The 19,001-nt window shown below is 39.9% G+C and overlaps 1 protein-coding gene across 1 annotated transcript in view; it reads left to right on the plus strand.

The window, feature by feature from the left end:
* The window catches only part of SUCLG2 (succinate-CoA ligase GDP-forming subunit beta), a 305,540-nt gene that overhangs the window by 48,510 nt on the left and 238,029 nt on the right, over positions 1-19,001 (plus strand). The window contains exon 2 of the mRNA XM_053599312.1: positions 16,438-16,579. Within this exon, the coding sequence (XP_053455287.1) occupies positions 16,438-16,579 (142 nt within the window). The remainder of the gene's footprint in view (positions 1-16,437; positions 16,580-19,001) is intronic.

Raw genomic sequence — 19,001 nt, forward strand, 5'->3', positions numbered from 1 at the left:
GGTATGATAAGCTCATTTGAGGCAGTGATCATGAAAAACATTGCTGTTGGTCTGTTCATTCTGGTGATGTGTTTGGGCAACAAGATTCAAAGAAAAATATCTAATATTTTCCCTTCTCCCAGTATTATTAATGATCTGCTCTGATGGTGTGTGTAGAATGATGGCTTGGGGTTAGCTGAACAATTAATGGCCCCAGAACAAGATTTTTTTTCTCCCCTCTTTGAAGATTTAAGGAATGAACACAAGGTGGTTGTATTATTACACACTTTTGAGTTTCTTTTCATGTGAGTATTTCACGTGGAGGTGATTCTTGCAAGCCAAGCCTCCTTTTGTCCCCAAAGAGACTCACTTGAGTGAATGGAGGAAATGAATGGAGGAAATGACATACACATATCATGTATATATTTTTTAATGAGTTAGATGAGTGGCCTGATTTTTGGGAAATAAGTTCTAGAATTATTTAGGGCAGAAGTGAGCGGAAAATGAGTTTTTATGAACATGAGCCTGGTTTGTAAGACCAAGCTTCTGGGCACAAACCTTTAGATCAGTGTTTTTCGACCTTTTTAATCTCACGGCACACTCATACCTAGAGTTAAACTTCCACAGCACACTTAAATTAGGTTGCTCATAAAAAAAAAAAAGAATACTTAACTGTGCTTTGAACATCTTCTGAAAATAATTTAATTAATGATCTTTAAAAAAATTTCATGGCATACTAAGGTCCTGTCATGGCATGTGGCGCACTGGTTGAAAAAATAACGGCTTTAGCTAGTTCATGGTTGAAAAATATCATCCTCCTTTTTTCTCACGAGCTCACTTGTTCTTCAGGGATGTGGTCTTGGCAGGTCACAAGGGCAGTGCCTAAGCCCATGGATGAACACTTGAGGCCAGCTTGTTGAGGGAACTCCGGGCATCGCAAGAGCTCGGATTTCTTCTAGATCTTATTAATCTTTTAAAGGTAATTAGAAAAATTATTAATCTTACTAAAAGTAATTAGCAAAATTTTAAGAGCGTGCCCTCTTTCGTGATACTGATTAATAAATCCATCTTCTTGAAATTAAATCTAATTATTAATTACATTAAATAATGTAACGAATTTTATTAAGGAAAGTGGAGAATGTGGAGATTAATATCATAATCCTGTGGGACTACTATGAAGAAGTTTTAAATGTTGCTATTTTCTCATGTTTGCTCAGATTGTTTACAAAGTCTCCTGGTACCTCATCCCAAAAGCTATGACCCTGTCTGACCCTCTAACATAGTCCTAGACGTGGCACGTCACCGTCAAAACTGTTTCACACATTTTCATAAGATGGTTTAATTATTTTTTTTATTTCAGTGTACATAAATACTCGTATGTATTCCTCTTGTTCTGCCACTTGTGTTTTGGTTGTTTTTCTCTCTTGGTGTTTTACTTTGGGAATATATCTGCATTGGTAAACTTTAAGAGCGGCTTCATTCATTTGAACCATTTCACAGTATTCCATTGGATATGCCATATCTTATTAATCCTTAGTCATTAATTCTTCTCTTTTGTTATTTCTACATAAGTAGTGTCTCTTTACTCAAGGGAGGCCTTGAAGAAAAGCTCAGATAGGACACTGTAGCAGGATGTCGTTACTGCAGGGTCGTTTGCCTATTGCCTGCTGGGATTAATGTTAAATAATGGAAGAATGTTACAGGATCAAAGACCCAGCAACTCTGATGTGGTGGAATGATGTGTGGGAATGTCAATAATTTAGTGTAACACAAAGGCCATGTCTTGGTCTGCTTCCTTTTGCTCATAATAGAAAACCTGAAACTGTGTAATTTATAAAGAAAAGGAATTTGTCTTGTACAGTTATGGTGGCCTGAGAAGTGCAAGTCAAAGGGCTGCATCTGTGAGGGTCTTCTTGCTGGTGGGAATTCTCTGCAGAGTCCTGAGTTGATATAGGGCATCACCTGGGGAGGGGCTGAGTGTGCTTGCTCAAGTCTTTCCTCTTATAAAGCCACCAGTTCCCTTTCCATGATGGCCTGTTAATGCATTAACCTATTCATGAGGGCTCTTGAAGATTCTACCATTCAGTATTGCCACCTTGGGGGTTAAATTTCATAATGGGTTTTGGAGGAGATGTTCAAACCATATCATGCCAGTTTGCGCAAAAAAATCCAAAGATAAAGTAATTTTTTTTTTAAAGAGACAGAGTCTCATTTTGTCACCCTTGGTAGAGTGCTGTGGTGCCACACACAGCAACCTCCAGCTCGTGGGCTTAGGTGATTCCCTTGCCTCAGCCTCCTGAGTAGCTGGGACTATAGGCGCCTGCCACAACATCTGGCTGTTTTGTCGTTGCAGTTTGGCTGGGGCCAGGTTCGAACCCGCCATCCTCAGTATATGGGGCTGGTACCCTACCCATTGAGCCACAGGCGCCGCCCAGATAAAGTAATTTTTAAAGAAATGTTCCTTCTCCTCCAACCCCCAGAGCAGGGAGAAGGATATAGGCTGTGTCTCCCTTAAAAAGTTTTTTAAATTAAAAAATGCTTTTTTCTTATGACTAGCAAATACATAAAATTCACCACATAAAATTTCTTTTTCTTATGACTAGCAAATATACAAAATTCACCACATTAATATGAATTATCATTGTACAGTGTTATGCCTAATACTGGATTTCTTTTTCCCCTAAACCCACATTTAACCCACGAATAAACTTTGCTTTGTCACCAAACTGTATCCAGAATCTCCTCATTTCTCTCTGCTCCGTGATTACTGCCCTTTTCTGTAGTCTAGTTGAGGGACCAGTGCACTGCCTGCTAGCCAAATCTTGTTTTTGTAAATAAAGCTTTATTGGAACACAGCCATGCCCACTCCTGTATATATTATCTGTGGCTACTTTGTGCTGCAAAGGCAGAGTTAAATAGTTACAAAAGAGACTACCTGGCCCTCAAAGCCTGAAATAGTTACTATCTGGCCCTTTATAGAAAAAAGTTTGCTGACCCTGATATGGTTTCAAGCAGCTGTCTCCTTATTTGTTTCATTCCCTAAATAGAAGACAGAGTGACTTTTCTAAAAAATGAAAATTTTGATTTTTCTCACTCTCCTGCTTAAAACTCGGAGTGAATAAAGTCTAAATTCCAGGCTGTAGCTTACAAGCACCTGCATGATCTGGTCCCTGTGCCCCTTCCACACGCTTTTCTGACCACACTTGCCTAGTTTCTGCACAAACCAATCTGTTTCCTGCCTTGGATCCTCGGAACATGCTGGCTTTCAGCCTGCTGTGCTTCGACCCTGTTTCTTCACAGGTGCACCTCCTTTCTGTCATCAGGTCTCTGCATAGATGTCACTGCCTCAGAGGTGACCATTCAGTCTGAAGGTGACCTGCGTAATTCATCGTGTGTCTTTTATTTTCTTCGTAGACCTTCCCATGCTCTTTAATTACACTTTTCATTTATGTGTTCACATCTTTCTTCCCTGCCTGCCCCCCTTCCCCCAGGACAAAAGCTTGGTGAAGACAAAGAACTTGTCTGTGCAGTTGACTGATAGATCTTGGATGACATTGTAAATGCAGTGGAAAATTGTTAAAAAAAAATGAACAAAATATAGACCCTGTCCATTTCTTTTCTTTCTTTTTTTTTTTTTTTTTGCAGTTTTTGGCCAGGGCCAGGTTTGAACCTACAACCTCCAGTATGTGGGGCCGACACCCTACTCCTTGAGCCATAGGCGCTGCCTGACCCTGTCCATTTCTTTGTTAGGAGTTAAATGCCAGTGTATGTTTATATTACCATAATTTGTTTTCTTAATCAATAAGTATATCTTGCCCACTTCTGTTCACAACATAAAATTAAGGTGATTTTCTTCTGCAATGTGATTAAGCTGGCATACTCTCCAGCAGGGGATGGACAGGCATTCTGAAACGATGGTGCTCATTATTTTTAAAGCCTTTTATACATTTGTTTCTGCTGGTGTGCTGATATGCTAATGCTTATCAAGGTTGTATTTTTTCCCTCCATTTCCTTCTTGTTACTGGCAGAACAGCATTATGAAGGTATGCAATGAACTCTCCTTTGGGCATTTGTCCTTACTACAAAGAGTTTTATATTTCTTTGCTCCTTAAAAAATATGCTGCTTTTCTGCTGAACTTAAAATAAAAAGAACAAGGCAGGGTCTTTGAGAATCTTAATTCTTTTGGCTTAGGGAAACCCATCTAGCACTCTCTTTCATTCAGAGCTTCCCATGTTCCCCCTGAGCCTCATATTCAGTACAGCTCTGTGTTTTCCTGAAGTAAGATCTGTACACCAGTGTCCCCTGCTGCTTTTCCTGCCCTGGTTGACTGCACAGCTCAGGACCTGCTTTTGTACACTGGGAGACACTTCACAGGCACTGTCTCAATAGAGGGCACAGGCTCTGCGGTCAGACATCCCTGGATCTGAAATACGGTTTTTCTTCTAACCAGGCTTTGTCATTCTGAGCAGGCACTTAGCTATTCTGAGTCTCAATTTGCTCATCTGTAAAATAGGCTTCTACTGATGTTTTCCTTTACTGGGAGAAATGAGGTAAGTTCATCAAGTGGACAGCATACTTTGTGGAACTTCATGGCACTTGGAAGTGTTCACAAGTATTTGATTTGGTTTGAAAACCTAAGACTTTGCCAAGAAGAATGAATTCTAAAATAGGAACGTGCTATGTTCCAGTTTCTGACAAGTCTGAAAGCTCAACTTTCAATTCTTTGCTGGTAGGATAAATTATTTTATTATTATTTCATAAGCAGAAGCTGCTCACTTTATTGCTATGGGCCTTAAACAAGAGGTGTGGTGCCATCAGAGATGTATTATAAATGGAGCAGAAATGGCCCCAGGCTGCTGGTCTGATTCCAGTCTGATTCCTGTGAAGACTCCAGTATTGTTCCTCTTGATCAGGAAACTTTAAAGGACTTTTTTCTCTAGCCATCTATTCTAATTAAATTTCACATTCCATCAACATTATCTTTTTAGGTACCTATCATTATTATTGTTCACAATTTGCTAACTGCTTTATTTTTTAAACTTTAAAGTGGAAAACAGTATTTTTAGGTCAGGAACGGCAAGGTAGTTTTTGTATGTTTTTTTTTTTTTTTTATTGACACAAGATTTACAGTTTTATATGCAGGAGACTTGGCTTCAAATCTGGACTCTCAGTCAACTGGGTGGCCTCACCCAAGTTACTCAACCTCTTTTTTACTTGCAGACTTCTTTATCTGTGGGATAGGGATAGTCTAGCTTACCTGAGATGAAAAGTAAATTTACTTAGTGTAAGTGGTACATTTTAAGATGCTTATTGAATGTGAGATTTTTCTGGTTCTTTCTATTGGAAATTACTATTCTGTCTCTTTTTGTGATTCTTGAGTGATTCAGGTGTAGAGATTCCGTGATAAGAGTTTTAAAATACTTCCCCAAATGCATTTAAAGTGCAGGACACCTTGGACCCTATTTGTAAAAAATCATTTATGCGATCCCCAAATATTTTTATCCGAATGATTGCTGAGTGTTGACTTACTACAATTTTCCTACTCCTTTCTATTTATGCATTAAGTGATAATAGCTTGCCTTCTTTCAGTACTTATCATTGGCATCGTTCAAATTCATTTGCAGTATTAACTCATTGAATCCTCACAACAACCTGTGAGAATGGCCTGTTAGCATCCTCTATTTATAAATGAGGAAACTCATTTTAGCTGTTATTTCTGCCATCCATAGGGTTGGTAATATCCTTTTGTAGCCCTACTAGAGCTTAAGAACTCAGCCACAGGGGGCTAATTAATTGGTTAACTAATTTTCTTACAGTGTGCAAATTGGGGGTGACCTCCGTGGAGAGTGGCAGGGCCAGAAAAAAGCATTGTAGTTCTGGACAAAAGGAATGTTATATTTTCAAAGGTGATTCCAAATGTAGACCGTTCACTTTAGCCTGAACACAGAGTAAGATACATGTCATTACTCCTGTTTCTTCTCTTCCTTCCATGTCTGACATCATTTTTTCCTTTCTATAGGCTTAGTCTTTAATCATAATAGTTGCTTTTTAAAAAAACCTATTTCTTTAGCATATTTTCGTTCTGAAAGAGAAGCTGACATGGTAGCGTCATCACATTCAAGCCCTAACAGAACAGTATTACTCTTACGTCCTCTTCCAAACAGGATTCCCCTTAATCTCTTTTACAGGACAGCACACTTTAAGTGGCTTCCTCATCAGAGTCTGTTTTAAGCAAGCTGGCCTTTTATTTTTATGACACTCATTTTGAGACACATTGAGTTATATCTGTCTTTTCATTTGCACCAACACATTTATTTGAAGCCTCGTATTTCCTAGGTAACGTGACTAAGGTGGATTTATGGGTGCTAATTTGCATACAGAACAACACTGACAGAACTAAAATATAACAAACACATACTAACTTTTGGCTTACCACAACCCACTGAGCATCTGCCTTCGTTCCATGCCTGTAATGAGAGGGAAATATATTTTCCTCTGAGTTTACAGCTAATTCCTTGTTTGTATTCCATTGTCGTCATTGCTGTTGAGAGCTGGAAATGAGGTTTAAGAGGCTCTTCATGTCTAACAGCAGGAGTTTATATTAAAGGTTCTATGTAACAAAATGCAGCTTTTGCTTCCTGTCTTGATTTCATACTGCATTTGAAGAACCTGCCACATTTAAGTAGGGATTCACCCCCTTCATTTTTCACACAAGTTAACAGGGACTCTACACAGTGTGCTAAAGCCTGGAGTTGATGCTTCCTGCCTATCCATGCTATGTTTTTGTAGATTGATTCTCATTGCACAAGTTATAAATGGATTCTTTGAAATTAAAAAAAATCCTATAAAGATTCTTGGTCTGCCCTTCCCAGATTTACTGGCAATAGCTTTGGGAATGTCCTTTGGACCTTCTTCCATACATTTACTCATGCATCTATCTACAGAGATAGATAATCTCTCTAGAGATAAAGAATGTTGCATCACATGTGGACGTGTATATCTAAAAATGTTATTCTGCTTTTGATATTGTTCTACGACTTGCTGATTTCTTTCACTAATGTGCCTTGTAGAATAATAAGTGCTAAGGTATTTAGACTTAATGGGCTAGACTAGTTATAATACTGCTAGGAAGAGTTTCTCCCAAGATTTCAGTGATGAGTGCATCTAAGGCTTATTTCTCATTCATGGGAATGTGGGTCAGATGACTCCAGAGCAGTAGTCCTCCTATAGTCATTTGATAATGTGGGCTGCTTCTACCTTATGACTCCATCATCTCAACATATGGCTTCTAAGGCTTTGCAGTCAACAAAAATGGCACTGGATTTTCAACCACTGTGCTATGAATTTTTTTGAGACAGAGTATTACTTTGTCACCCTTGGTAGAGTGCTGTGGAATCATAGCTCACAGCAACCTCAAATTCTTGGGCTTAAGCAATTCTCTTGCTTTAGCCTCCCAAGTAGCTGGGACTATAGGCCATCACAATGTCCGGCGATTTTAGAGATGAGGTCTTGCTCTGGCTCAGACTAGTCTCCAGCTGGTGAGCTCAGGCAATACACCTGCCTTGGCCTCCCAGAGTGCTAGGATTACAGGCATGAGCCACCATGAAAAAAAAAATTATTTTTTGCAGATTTTGGCTGGGGCCAGGTTTGAACCCACCACCACCGGGATATGGGGCCGGCACCCTACTCTTTTGAGCCACAGGCATCGCTCCACTGTAAAAATTTTTAAAGATCATTAATCAAATTATTTTCGAAAGAAGTTCAAAGCACAGTATATATATATATAAAATTATTTTTTTTCTCTTTTCTTTGAACAACATAATTTATAATTTGCCATGAAGTTTAACTATAGGTTCAAGCGTGCCATGAGATTAAAAAAAAAAATTGAAAAACATTGTCCTAGAAGTTTTGGCTCACTAACTACAAGAGAATCGAGAATTGTAGGGAAACATGCACACTGTGTTGCCACAGGTTTTTAAATGCTTCGGATAGCTTTGGTACATTATGCTTATAGTTTGTTTAGCTTGTCTCCTCTTTTATGGGTATTTGCATCATTCCAGCTTCACCCTTTGTTACGTACAATGCTATACAGAAGATCCTTGTATGTCTCTGGTACCTGTTTTGCCAGGATAGATACCTACAGAAGTAGACTTTCCAGGTCAGAGGATGTGGGTGGTTTAGTGTCCTCAACGCTGTCAAATTGTTTTGCAGGTGGTTGCACCAGTGCCTTCCATCCATAGCTAGTATATGAGAAACTGTTTCTCACCATACCGTCAACCATGACAGTTATCAAACCTCATCTTTATCCCCTCCATCCAGTGACATCTTCATTCCTGTTGGCAGAATGACTTATTTTGTTGGAATTTCTGTTTTCCTAATTACTAGTAGGAAGTCTTGGGCTCTTTCTTTTCTTTTCTTTTCTTTTTTTTTTTTTTGAGACAGAGTCTCACTATGTCGCCCTTGGTAGAGTGCTCTGGCATCACAGCTCACAGCAACCTCCAACTCCTAGGCTTCACTGATTCTCTCGCCTCAGCCTCCCAAGTAGCTGGGCCTACAGGTGCCTGCCACAACGCCTGGCTATGTTTTGGTTGTAGTTGTCGTTGTTTGGCAGGCCTGGCCTGCGCTTGAATCCCCTACCTTCTGTGTATGTGGTTGGCGCTCTAGCCACTGAGCTACAGGTGCCGAGCTGTCTTGGGCTCTTTCCAACACTTCTTTCTCTTGCTTTCTCAGTAGGGCAGTTCTGCTGTGCAAAGCCAGGCTGAGGAAAGGTGGAGCAAGTGCACAGCCAGTGGGCAGATGTGGCTCACAGGTTTTCCCTTTGGGGGGCGCCCAGCTCAGTGACATTTCTTTTGGCACCAGCTTTATTGGTTTCTACCCCCTGTGGTGCTATTTTGGTAGCCTCTACACCACTGATTTTAAAACCATTTGGTGGAGGATGATTTCTCAGTTGTGACATTTTTTTCTTTATAGCTATTTAATTTTGTGCTTTGAGTTTGCTTGTAACTTATAAATTTTTGCCCGCTGAGTCATAATTGTCTTGTTACTTCTTTGTTTCCTTCCTCCTTCCCCTCATTTTTTATTCTCTTTCTTCTGCCTCTGCTCCCTTTCCCCCCAAAGCCCTTAAATCTTTATGGGCTATGTTTCCTTTAAGTTGTATTCTTTCCCCTTCCCCTCAAGGCTTTGAAATGCTTATTGTATCAAAGAAAGGTGGATGGAAGGGAATGATAGTTAGGCTATTGTATGAGTCTAAAAGAAAGAAAACTTAGGTGCTCACCTATCTCATGTCATTTGAGAGCATGGTGCTATTCCTGAGATGGTCCCTTTGCCAAAATCCATATGAAGGAAGGAAAGAAAATAGGAATGAGGCCAGTTTTCATCATGCCTCTGGCTCTAGGCCTCAAGGTTCCTGTCTGTATAATGAGCAGGCTGGACTCCAGTGGTTCTTTTATATCTCAGAACCCCAAAATATGAATGACATCACTGAGAAGCTTCCCTGGCATAATGTCCCAAAGCCCCTTTTATATAGGTCAGTATGAAAGTTTTGAGGCATGCTGTGTTCTGGTTCATTATTTCACTTCCAAGAAACACAGGTGACAGCATCCTTTCTGATTGACCTGTGGGAGTTTCAAGTTGCTGGGCTTATCAGTGTTGCTGGGAGGGCTTCATTTGTTTCCATCTATCTGGATTTTATGAGGTCTGACAATTAAGTTTGTGAACTCATTCTAAAGAAAGTGCTACATAACCTCAGTGCTGAATATCACTATGGTCACTTTCATAGTATTCCCCTTGGGAAGATATGCATCAAAGCCAGCACCTAGTCCATTCGTCAAAGCAATTTTGGAAGTCTTTTACTGGAGTGGCCATCAGAACTATTGTTGTATCACCCTTGATGTCCTGAATGTCATCAAAATGTCTTCCTTTCACTATTTCCTTTATCTTCTGGTAAAGAAAAAAGGTCATTGGGGGCTAGATCAGGTGAGTAGGGAAGGTATTCCAATACAGTTGTTTTTTTATTTTTTATTTTATTTTTTGCAGTTTTTGACTGGAGCCCTGTTTGAACCTGCCACCTCCAGTATATGGGGCGGCGCCCTACTCCTTTGAGCCACAGGCACGGCCCCAATATAGTTATTTTTTTACTGGCTAAAAAATCTCTCATAGATACTGCTTTGTGAGCTGGTGCATTGTCGTGATGCAAGAGCCATGAGTTGTTGGCCAAGATTTTTAATTAAGATTTTCCTAAATGTTTCTCTCTTGATGTTTACTTGGTCTGCCATGCTTCTCACAGTTAAATGATGATTTTGATGCACGGTGTAATGAATTTTATAGTGTTTTTATCAGTTCTGCTTGTTACCAATACCCTGACCTCCCTTCAGTGATGTCTTCTCTCCCCTTAAAAAACAATTAATCTATTTGTACACTGTGATTTTCTTCATGGCATTATTCCCATAAACTTTGACTAACATGTCTCTGATTTCACTTCCACTGTTTCCAAGTTTAATAAGAAATTTAGTGTGTGTTTGTTGCTTTTTTCAAGCTCCAACATTCTCATGACAGCACACAAAAACACACAACAACAATAAGGAACACCACTCAGACACCACTACATATTGACATGAGCACAACTGTGAAACACTGATACACCAACATTATGAAACCTTACTGAGTTGTTTATACAGTGCTGCCGACATAAGCACACTGTGGCAAGTTTGTGAAGTTAATCGTCAGACCTTGTATGTTTCTTGATTTTCGTGTGTCTCGAATCTTTCAAAATGACGCATGTAGGTAGATTGTTGCCATTCTCTTCACCTTCAGACTATGAAGTGATATGTAAATCATTTCCTTTCAGGAAAATGGGAGATTCCATGAGGTTATTTATTAGAGTTCAACAAGGGAAAGAAAATTAGTTACAAAGGTTGTTGGAATGAGGGAGGGGGATTGATAGGATTATACCTGCGGTGCATCTTACAAGGGTATATGTGAAACTTAGTAAATGTGGAATGTAAATGTCTTAGCAAAATAACTAAGAAAATGCCAGGAAGGCTGTGTTAACTAGTGTGATGAAAATGTGTCAAACGGTCTATGAACCAAGTGTATGGTGCCCCATGATCATATTAATGTACACAACTATGATTTAATAAAAAAAAAAAGTTGTTGGAATCAATGGAAATACACAGGTTGGGGAGACAACACTGGGATTGACAACAGTGGAAGATTCTGAGGAATAGGGTGGTTTTATCAGAGTTCAGGGCCTGGTTGTGGGAACAATGTCATGGTGGGGGGATGGTGGGAGTTGAAATTGCGGAAGAAAGGGCTTTCTTGAGGGACCTGAGTTTCAGAGGAGTTACTGCCCTGCTCAAAAAGGAAACAGCAGAACTTGGTGTCTCCCTGCCCCACTGTTCAGTGTCTGAACAGGGTCTCAGTTATAGGCAGTAGGCAAAGGAGCATAGGGAATGGATATGAGGGCAGGTGGGCAAGTAAGTGTCAGAAACAATCGAAAGGCTAAGTCAGATAATGTTTAGACTGTTTCTTTACATACATTACAGAGTTCACGGATTCCCCGAGAGATTCCTGCAGGGAAGATAGTACACTAGCATCTTCACAGATAAGCTCTTCCTAGGAGTTGAAATAAGCTTCTGTCATTCTAGTATCTTAGACTAACAACTATTCACATCTCTACCTCCCTCTACCCCAAAGCCTGGAGTAGTTACATTTCAACTTAAATGTGCTGTGCCAGTGTTTTGCAGAAGTCCTATTTCTGGTAGACTTTTGGCCTTTTGCAGACAGGGACACTATTTTACTCAACTCTATCTTAGTCTGTATCGCCACGTGGCCTCTGGTAATGGGCAGCCAGAATACAAACACAGAACCAACAGGGTAAGCCAGTTGATCAGTATTCTTTTCAGAGGAGCTTTGGTGTTTTACAGTAACCTGCGGTCTTGGGCAAACGACTTAACCTTCAGTCTGAGTTTTCTCATTTGATAGATGGTTTTATTAGTCAGGATAGGCTGTTGTATAACAATAACAAATACCCCCCAGAATTTCAGCAGCTAAAAATCCACAAAGGTTTACTTTTTACTACACATTTATTGTGAGTCACTTGGGGTCTGTCTATCCTTATTCTGGATAGGTCAGCTGCCATCTTGAATGTTTTCATACCCTAAGTCAGGAGAAAACTTGAATGGGATGGGAGGGATGACAATTCAACATTGGCCTGAATATGTCACTTACCGTATGTACACAAAACTTGATACTGTGATAGAATTAAAAAGGAAAAAAAAAAAAAATATATATATATCTATATATATATATAGTCTCTGCTCCAGGTTCTTGGTACATAGTTCTTAAGACCTTCAGCATCTCTGGTGTGATAAGACTGTCTTTTGTGTGCTAATGAGAAGACTAGAGGTTGGGGTCCCCTGCATAGCTTCATGATGGGCAGCTGATCACCAGAAAGACCAAGGTTCATGATTTGAAGGTTGGGACTTTCAGCCCCACCCTCTCAATCTTTGAAGAGAAGAGGGGGGCTGAAGGTTGAGCTGATCATCAATGGCTACTGAGGTAATCAGTCGTGCCTATGTAAAAAGTAAAGAAGTCTCCATGAGGCTGACGCTGAGGCAAGAGGATCACTTGAAACCAGAAATTTGAAGTTGCTGTGAGCTAGCTAGACTGACACCAGGGCACTGTAGCCTGAGCAGCAGAGTGAGAATCTGTCTCAAAAAACAAAAAACACCCCACAAAACCCGAAAGGACAGTGTTTGGAGAGCTTCAGGTTGCTGTGCAGATGGGGAGGTATCTGGAGGGTGATAGACCAGAGAGAGCATGGAATCTCCACCCGCTTCCCATGTCCCTTACTCTATACATCTTTCTACCTGGATATTCTTTTGTGATGTCCTTTGTAAAGAATTGGCAAATGTGGCTGAGCATGGTGGCTCACACTCGTAATCCTAGCACTCTGGGAGGCTGAGGCAGCACGATCGCTTGAGCTTAGGAGTTTGAGACCTGCCTGAGCAAGAGCAAGACTCCATTTCCACTAAAAATAGAAAATTTAGCTGGGTGTTGTAGTAGACACCTCTGGTCTCAGCTACTTGGGAGGCTGAGGCAGAAGGATTGCTTGAACTCAGGAGTTTGAGGGTTTTCCTGAGCTACTTAGCCATCCTCTAAAATTAAGTAAGCCTGAGGAGGGGGATCTTAGGAACCAGGTGGCTGGTCATAGCACAGATAAAACAACTGTCATCTGAGATGACTATAGTCATGTGAGACTGAGCCTGTAATCTGTGAGATCTCATACTAACTCTGGGGAGTAGATGGTATCAGAATTGAAGTGAATGATAAGATACCCAGTTGGTGTCTGCTGGAGAATTGCTTGGTTAGAGTGTGGGGATGAACCCTCACACACATTTTGGTGCCCCAAAGTGAAGTGTTCAGTGTTGTCCATGTAAGAGAAGAAAACATTAGTTTTTCCACATCTCCTACAGAGATGGCATCATCTAACTTTGGCTAAGGTAGAGCAGTGCCTGGAAAGAGGAAGACTGGGAGTGTTTTTTGATTTGCACTAATGACAGGTAAAGAAAGAGATAATAATACTTGACTTTTCATGGTTGTTTTAATCATGAGATTGATAATATAAATATTTAACATAATTTCTAGCACATGGTAAATGCTCAATTCATAGTAGTCAAACTATTATTATTAGTCAGCAGCTTATCACATTTCTGGCATGCTGTATATCATTTGCTTGCCTAACAAATTTCTCTTTACCTTATTTTTTCCTCAGAAAATGCAAAAGTGAACTCAAGTTGTTCTCTAGACTTACCACAAATTCTTAATAAGTGGAGTCGTCTTGAAGTTTTAGACCTAGTCAGGGACCCTGTTCTTCCAAGTCTTGGACTGAGAAAAAGAGGTGATTATAAGAAAATCACTTTGTGGGGTGGTAGTGTGAGTATCAGTGGTGGTTTTGGAACTTTGGTAACTATCTTGGTTTTCTATTTAAGAGCAGCAGACTTTAAGCTGGCTTTCATCTGAGTCAGTGTAGAAATAGTCAATGTATATTATATGTCTAGGGAGCTGCTCTCTGGATCAATTGCAATTAGTTTGCAGCAGATTGCATTAGCATAGCTAAAATTAATACAACGAGTGTTCTGATGAAAAGGAATTGACCACAACCACACTGTGGCTGTTTTAAGTCTCCCTTAAATGCTCTTTTCAAACTATATTTTTTCTTCTTTGGTTAATGGCTTTAAATTGGTATGTTAACATAGACATAATCTATTGATCCTTTCCACTTGCCTTTTAAAAGTGGTCCTACATAATAGCACATAGCAAACACTTAATGTTTTCTTTCATTAAGGGGCTTTTACTAAATGCCTTAAACTTGTATTTTTCTTGATATGTGACATACTGTTAAAACTATAAGTAGGTTCATCTACAAAATTTTGTGTTTTTAAAATTACTAATGTTCATCAAGACTTAAAATATAAGAAGTTTGATTAACAAATAATATACAGTAAACGATGTGAGCATTGCTTGTCTGGCAATGTATTTTTATCCCAGTATTATTTATTTCTAAAGAGGAAGTACCCACAGTTTCAATATTAACAACATTATTACCAAGATTTATAAGAATGGAACAGAGAGCTATCTTTAGGCTTGATCATGTTGAAATTTAAGTTGTTAGTGGGCAGCGCCTGTGGCTCAAAGGAGTAGGGTGCCTGCCCCATATGCTGGAGGTGGCGGGTTCAAACCCAGCCCCGGCCAAATATTGCAAAAAAAAAAAAGAAAAAAAACCCGACACTTGATCAGAGTTTTGGTGGTGCCTGTGACTCAAAGGAGTAAGGCGCTGGCCCATATGCCGGAGGTGGTGGGTTCAAACCCAGCCCCAGCCAAAAACTGGAAAAAAAAAAAAAAAAAATTTAAGTTGTTTACAAATGTGTGTAAATCATGTTTATTTCGAGTCTTAAGGACTAGCTTGTACTTGTCTATTTTTAGAGGCGGTCAGTTTCTGGGAATAAAAAATTGTAAAAGGCAAGATTTATTCATTTGGCCATCTAACTGGTATTTTTTGAATATCTTTCATTTGCCAAACTATCTCACATTCTTTGTAAAAACACAGAGGAGTTTAAGACATATTCTGTGCCCTTGAGTGGACTCCAGTCTAGTTGTGAGGTTTAGAGTTTCTTTGGAATCTTCCTTCTTCAGAAGAGCTCCAGGAATGCAGCATAGCTTAGAGATTCCAGAAGAAGCGACATTTAAGGACATGTTACAGGTCCTGAAAGCTGATGGCTCCATATGATGAATCCCTGTGGACCTCACTTTTATGGTCTCTGTACCTTGGACATCCACCAAAGCCATTGATTGAAGTCACTGGGGGTTGTCTCAGGTGACCGTCCACATTGCACCTGTATGGTGGCCGGTTGTGTGACTGATTTTTTCGGTTTGCATGTGCAATGATATTATCATCCCAGGTCTTGCAAGTAGTGGTTCCTTTCCATTGTGACTCATGGATGCAAAGGAGCTTGCACTAAATATATTCTTTTTTTCCCGGATTTTTTTCCCTTTTAAAAATGTGGCTTATGGGTTTGGTAGAGAATGATGTTTATATTATTGGAAGAAATGTAAAGAAAGGATTTGTTTGTTCATATCATTGTGACCTTTGACTGTTTCCTTTCAACACAGATGAAAGCTAACTGATAGTGTATATTGGAAAACCGCTTCTACTTAAAACTTCAGCAAGATTACTTTAATACACAAGGTTCAGCTTAGAAACTAGTTATATTTAATGGTGAATCATTTGGGTTCTTGCATTCAATCTTGGTGTATGAAAAAGATAATCTCATTAAACACATAATGACTGTACCTGGTCTCTATTAAAAACTACAGTGAAGAAGTAAATTAGACTGTGGCCCAGTGACTTCAGAGAGTTAAAAAAAAAGTTCCTAAAAACTTTACAATGATTAATGATGCGTATACGGTTAGTAAAATAATGTTATGCTTTTTATTTATTTGAGATGGGGGTTGAGAGGCATATGCCATATAATAGCCTCCTTAATAGTTTTTAAAATCACTTTTTATTTTGAAATACGTAAAGACTGGCAGGAAGTTGCAAAAAGAGTGTAGCATTCCCACGTATGCTCATCCAGCTTTGCCTACGTTGGCACCTCGTGTAGCTGTAGTACGATTTCAAAACCAGGGAATTGACATTGGTATGTTGCTATTAACCTAGACTACAGACCTTATTCAGCTTATACTGTTTTTATAAACATGCATTTGTTTGGGGGGTATGTGTAGTTGAAAATAGTTAAGTCTGAAGAATTGACATCAACCCTGTTTTCTTCCATTTCTCTCATCTTTGTGTTGCTGGTTGCCAGTAGACAGTGCCTGTAGGACTGGCCATGTAGAGTGACTGTTATTTTTCACGTTATTAGTATGGTGTTCTTACCTCTCTCCCTCAATTTCTCTAGGCAGTTCAGTTAACCTCCAGAAGATGGCTGAACCTGCAGGAATATCAGAGCAAGAAACTGATGTCCGACAATGGAGTGAGGGTTCAAAGATTCTTTGTCGCAGACACTGTGAATGAAGCTCTTGAGGCTGCTAAGAAACTAAGTAAGCTAATTCATAATGGGTGAAATATGCTTGCCTACATCTGTGAATTCACAGGTAGTGGTTTCCCACTAGTTAATTTTTTAGTCATGGGTTCTGTTGACAGGGATGGATGCAGGAGAGAACTTTGAATTGCAGAAGAAAAGAAGTTGTTTAAGGATGAGTTTAATCCTAGCACTCTGGGAGGCTGAGGCAGGTGGATCGCTTGAGCTCAGGAGTTTGAGACCAGCCTGAGAAAGAGTGAGATCTTGCCTCTACTAAAAGTAGAAAAATTAGCCAGGCATTGTGGTGGGCACTTATAGTCTCAGCTATTTGGGAATCTGAGGCAGGAGGATCACTTGAGCCCAGGAGTTTGAGGTTGCTGTGAGCTATGATGCACGGCACTCTGACAGAGTGCCAAAGTGAGATTCTGTCTCAAAACAACAACAACAGAAAAAGAAATTCAGATTACCCTCACCTTCAGATTGCCTGGTGCACACATGCACAAGTGGCAGCAGGGTCAGGTCCTGTTGACCTGGGAGGAGATGTGGAGCCACAGGACAATCCTCAGTGTGATGGTCTGTGTACTAGGGGAAAAAACCTCCTTTCCTTGACACACTGGAGATGTCTCCTGCCCTTCTGATCCTCCCTGGGTAGGATTGATAGGCACTCCTTTGTCCTGGACTCTGCCAGGGTCACTCACTGGAGTCACTTGGAGTAAGTGCCAGAACAGCAAACAGCTTCCCCTTTTTTTGCCTCTCTCAGGACTTATTAGCAGGATTCCTCATAGGATGATCACGTAGGTGTTTTCATCCCAGCTTTGATGGAAAACAAATGTGAACCATGGAAGCACTGGTCAATGATGTGTGATGGGAGTGAATGGAGGCCTTTAACAGTGATGTCCCAAGTGCACATCAGATGGTCCGAAAGGGAAGTTGTGATCCATGTTAACTAATAAAGGAGATGATAACTGTGAAAGCAAAAGAGTCCTATTAGAAAAACTTTTATTTTTTTAAAATGAGATAGCAGCATACGGGACATCACTCCATGGTAATGTCTCTGAGTTTTTAGTGGCCATTTCACCCAGTGTCCTCAGCTGTGGCTAGTGGCCGGGAGAAATGTGGCTGAAGCCCTGTAGGGCAAGTGAGGCAAGGAAGTCAGCATCCTTTTTTAAGCCTCCTTTAACATGGAGAGAGCTCCCTTGTGTCTGGGGGAAAGAAAGGGGAAGTGCATGACTTTGAAGTCACACTTAACCTTGCTACACTGTTTTGCCCTCCCACTTACTGGCTGTGCAACTTTGCAGAGGTGCCTTCTCCTTCCTGGGCCTCACTTTCCTTATCTATAGACCAAAGCTAATCTCGATGTCCCAGTGCTATTGTGAGTTTTTCTCTACTTATACATTGAGAAATTAGAGATCAGGTCCTGCTGCCTGCCTTTCATTGACCACTCCTTCTGGAGTCATACAGATACTTTCATTATCTGTATGGCTTGCCTTTGTCCACTAGAAATGTAACGTGTGGTAAGTATTTTAAAATTTTCTAATAGTCATATTAAGGGAAGTAGGAGGAAATGAACGAAATTAACCTTAATAATACATTTTGTTTACCCTAATGTATTCTAAAACGGCATCATTTCAACATGTAATCAAAAAAAAGAAATTATCAATGGAATATTTTATGGTTTTTCTGGTCCTAATCTTCAGAAATCTCATTCGTAATTATACGCCTCCAGCTCATCTCATTTCAGATTAGTCATGTTTTAAGTGCTCTGAAGACATATGTGCCTAGTGGCTACCATGTTGGACAGTGTAGATTTATAACACTAAAAGCATAGCATGTGATTTTTTTGCCTACAACTTTGGAGAACAGTTATTTCTCACCAAAAATAAAAAAAATTGGATCATCTGCTATTTAGCCTTGTCTAGGCATCTGTAGCAGAGTTTGAGAGTGTAAGATGGAGGCAGTCTCCTTATTTCAATTTTCCAGTTGTCCATGGTCTTTTAGAATAAACACTAAGGTACTTCAGCTAGCAATTGTTCTTTTATCTTCTTCTTCTTTTTTTTTTTATTGTTAAATCATAGCCGTGTACATTAGTGCAATCAAGGGGTACAGTGTGCTGGTTTCATATACAATCTGAAATATTCTCATCAAACTGTTCAACGTAGCCTTCATGGCATTTTCTTAGTTATTGTATGTAGACATTTGAATTCTGCCTTTAGTAAGTTTCGCCTGTACCCATTCTAGGATGCACTCTAGGTGTGACCCCACCTATTGCCCTCCCTCCACCCTAACCTCCCCACTCCCTTCCATTTCCTTGGCCCTTTCCTCATAGTCATGTGCTATAGTTGGGTTATAACCTTCATGTGAAAGCTATAATTTAGTTTCATAGTAGGGCTGAGTACATTGGATACTTTTTCTTCCATTCCTGAGATACTTTAAAGTTCTCT

The sequence above is a fragment of the Nycticebus coucang genome, chromosome 8 (assembly GCF_027406575.1).
Source record: "Nycticebus coucang isolate mNycCou1 chromosome 8, mNycCou1.pri, whole genome shotgun sequence".
NCBI classification, from domain to species: Eukaryota; Metazoa; Chordata; class Mammalia; order Primates; family Lorisidae; genus Nycticebus; species Nycticebus coucang.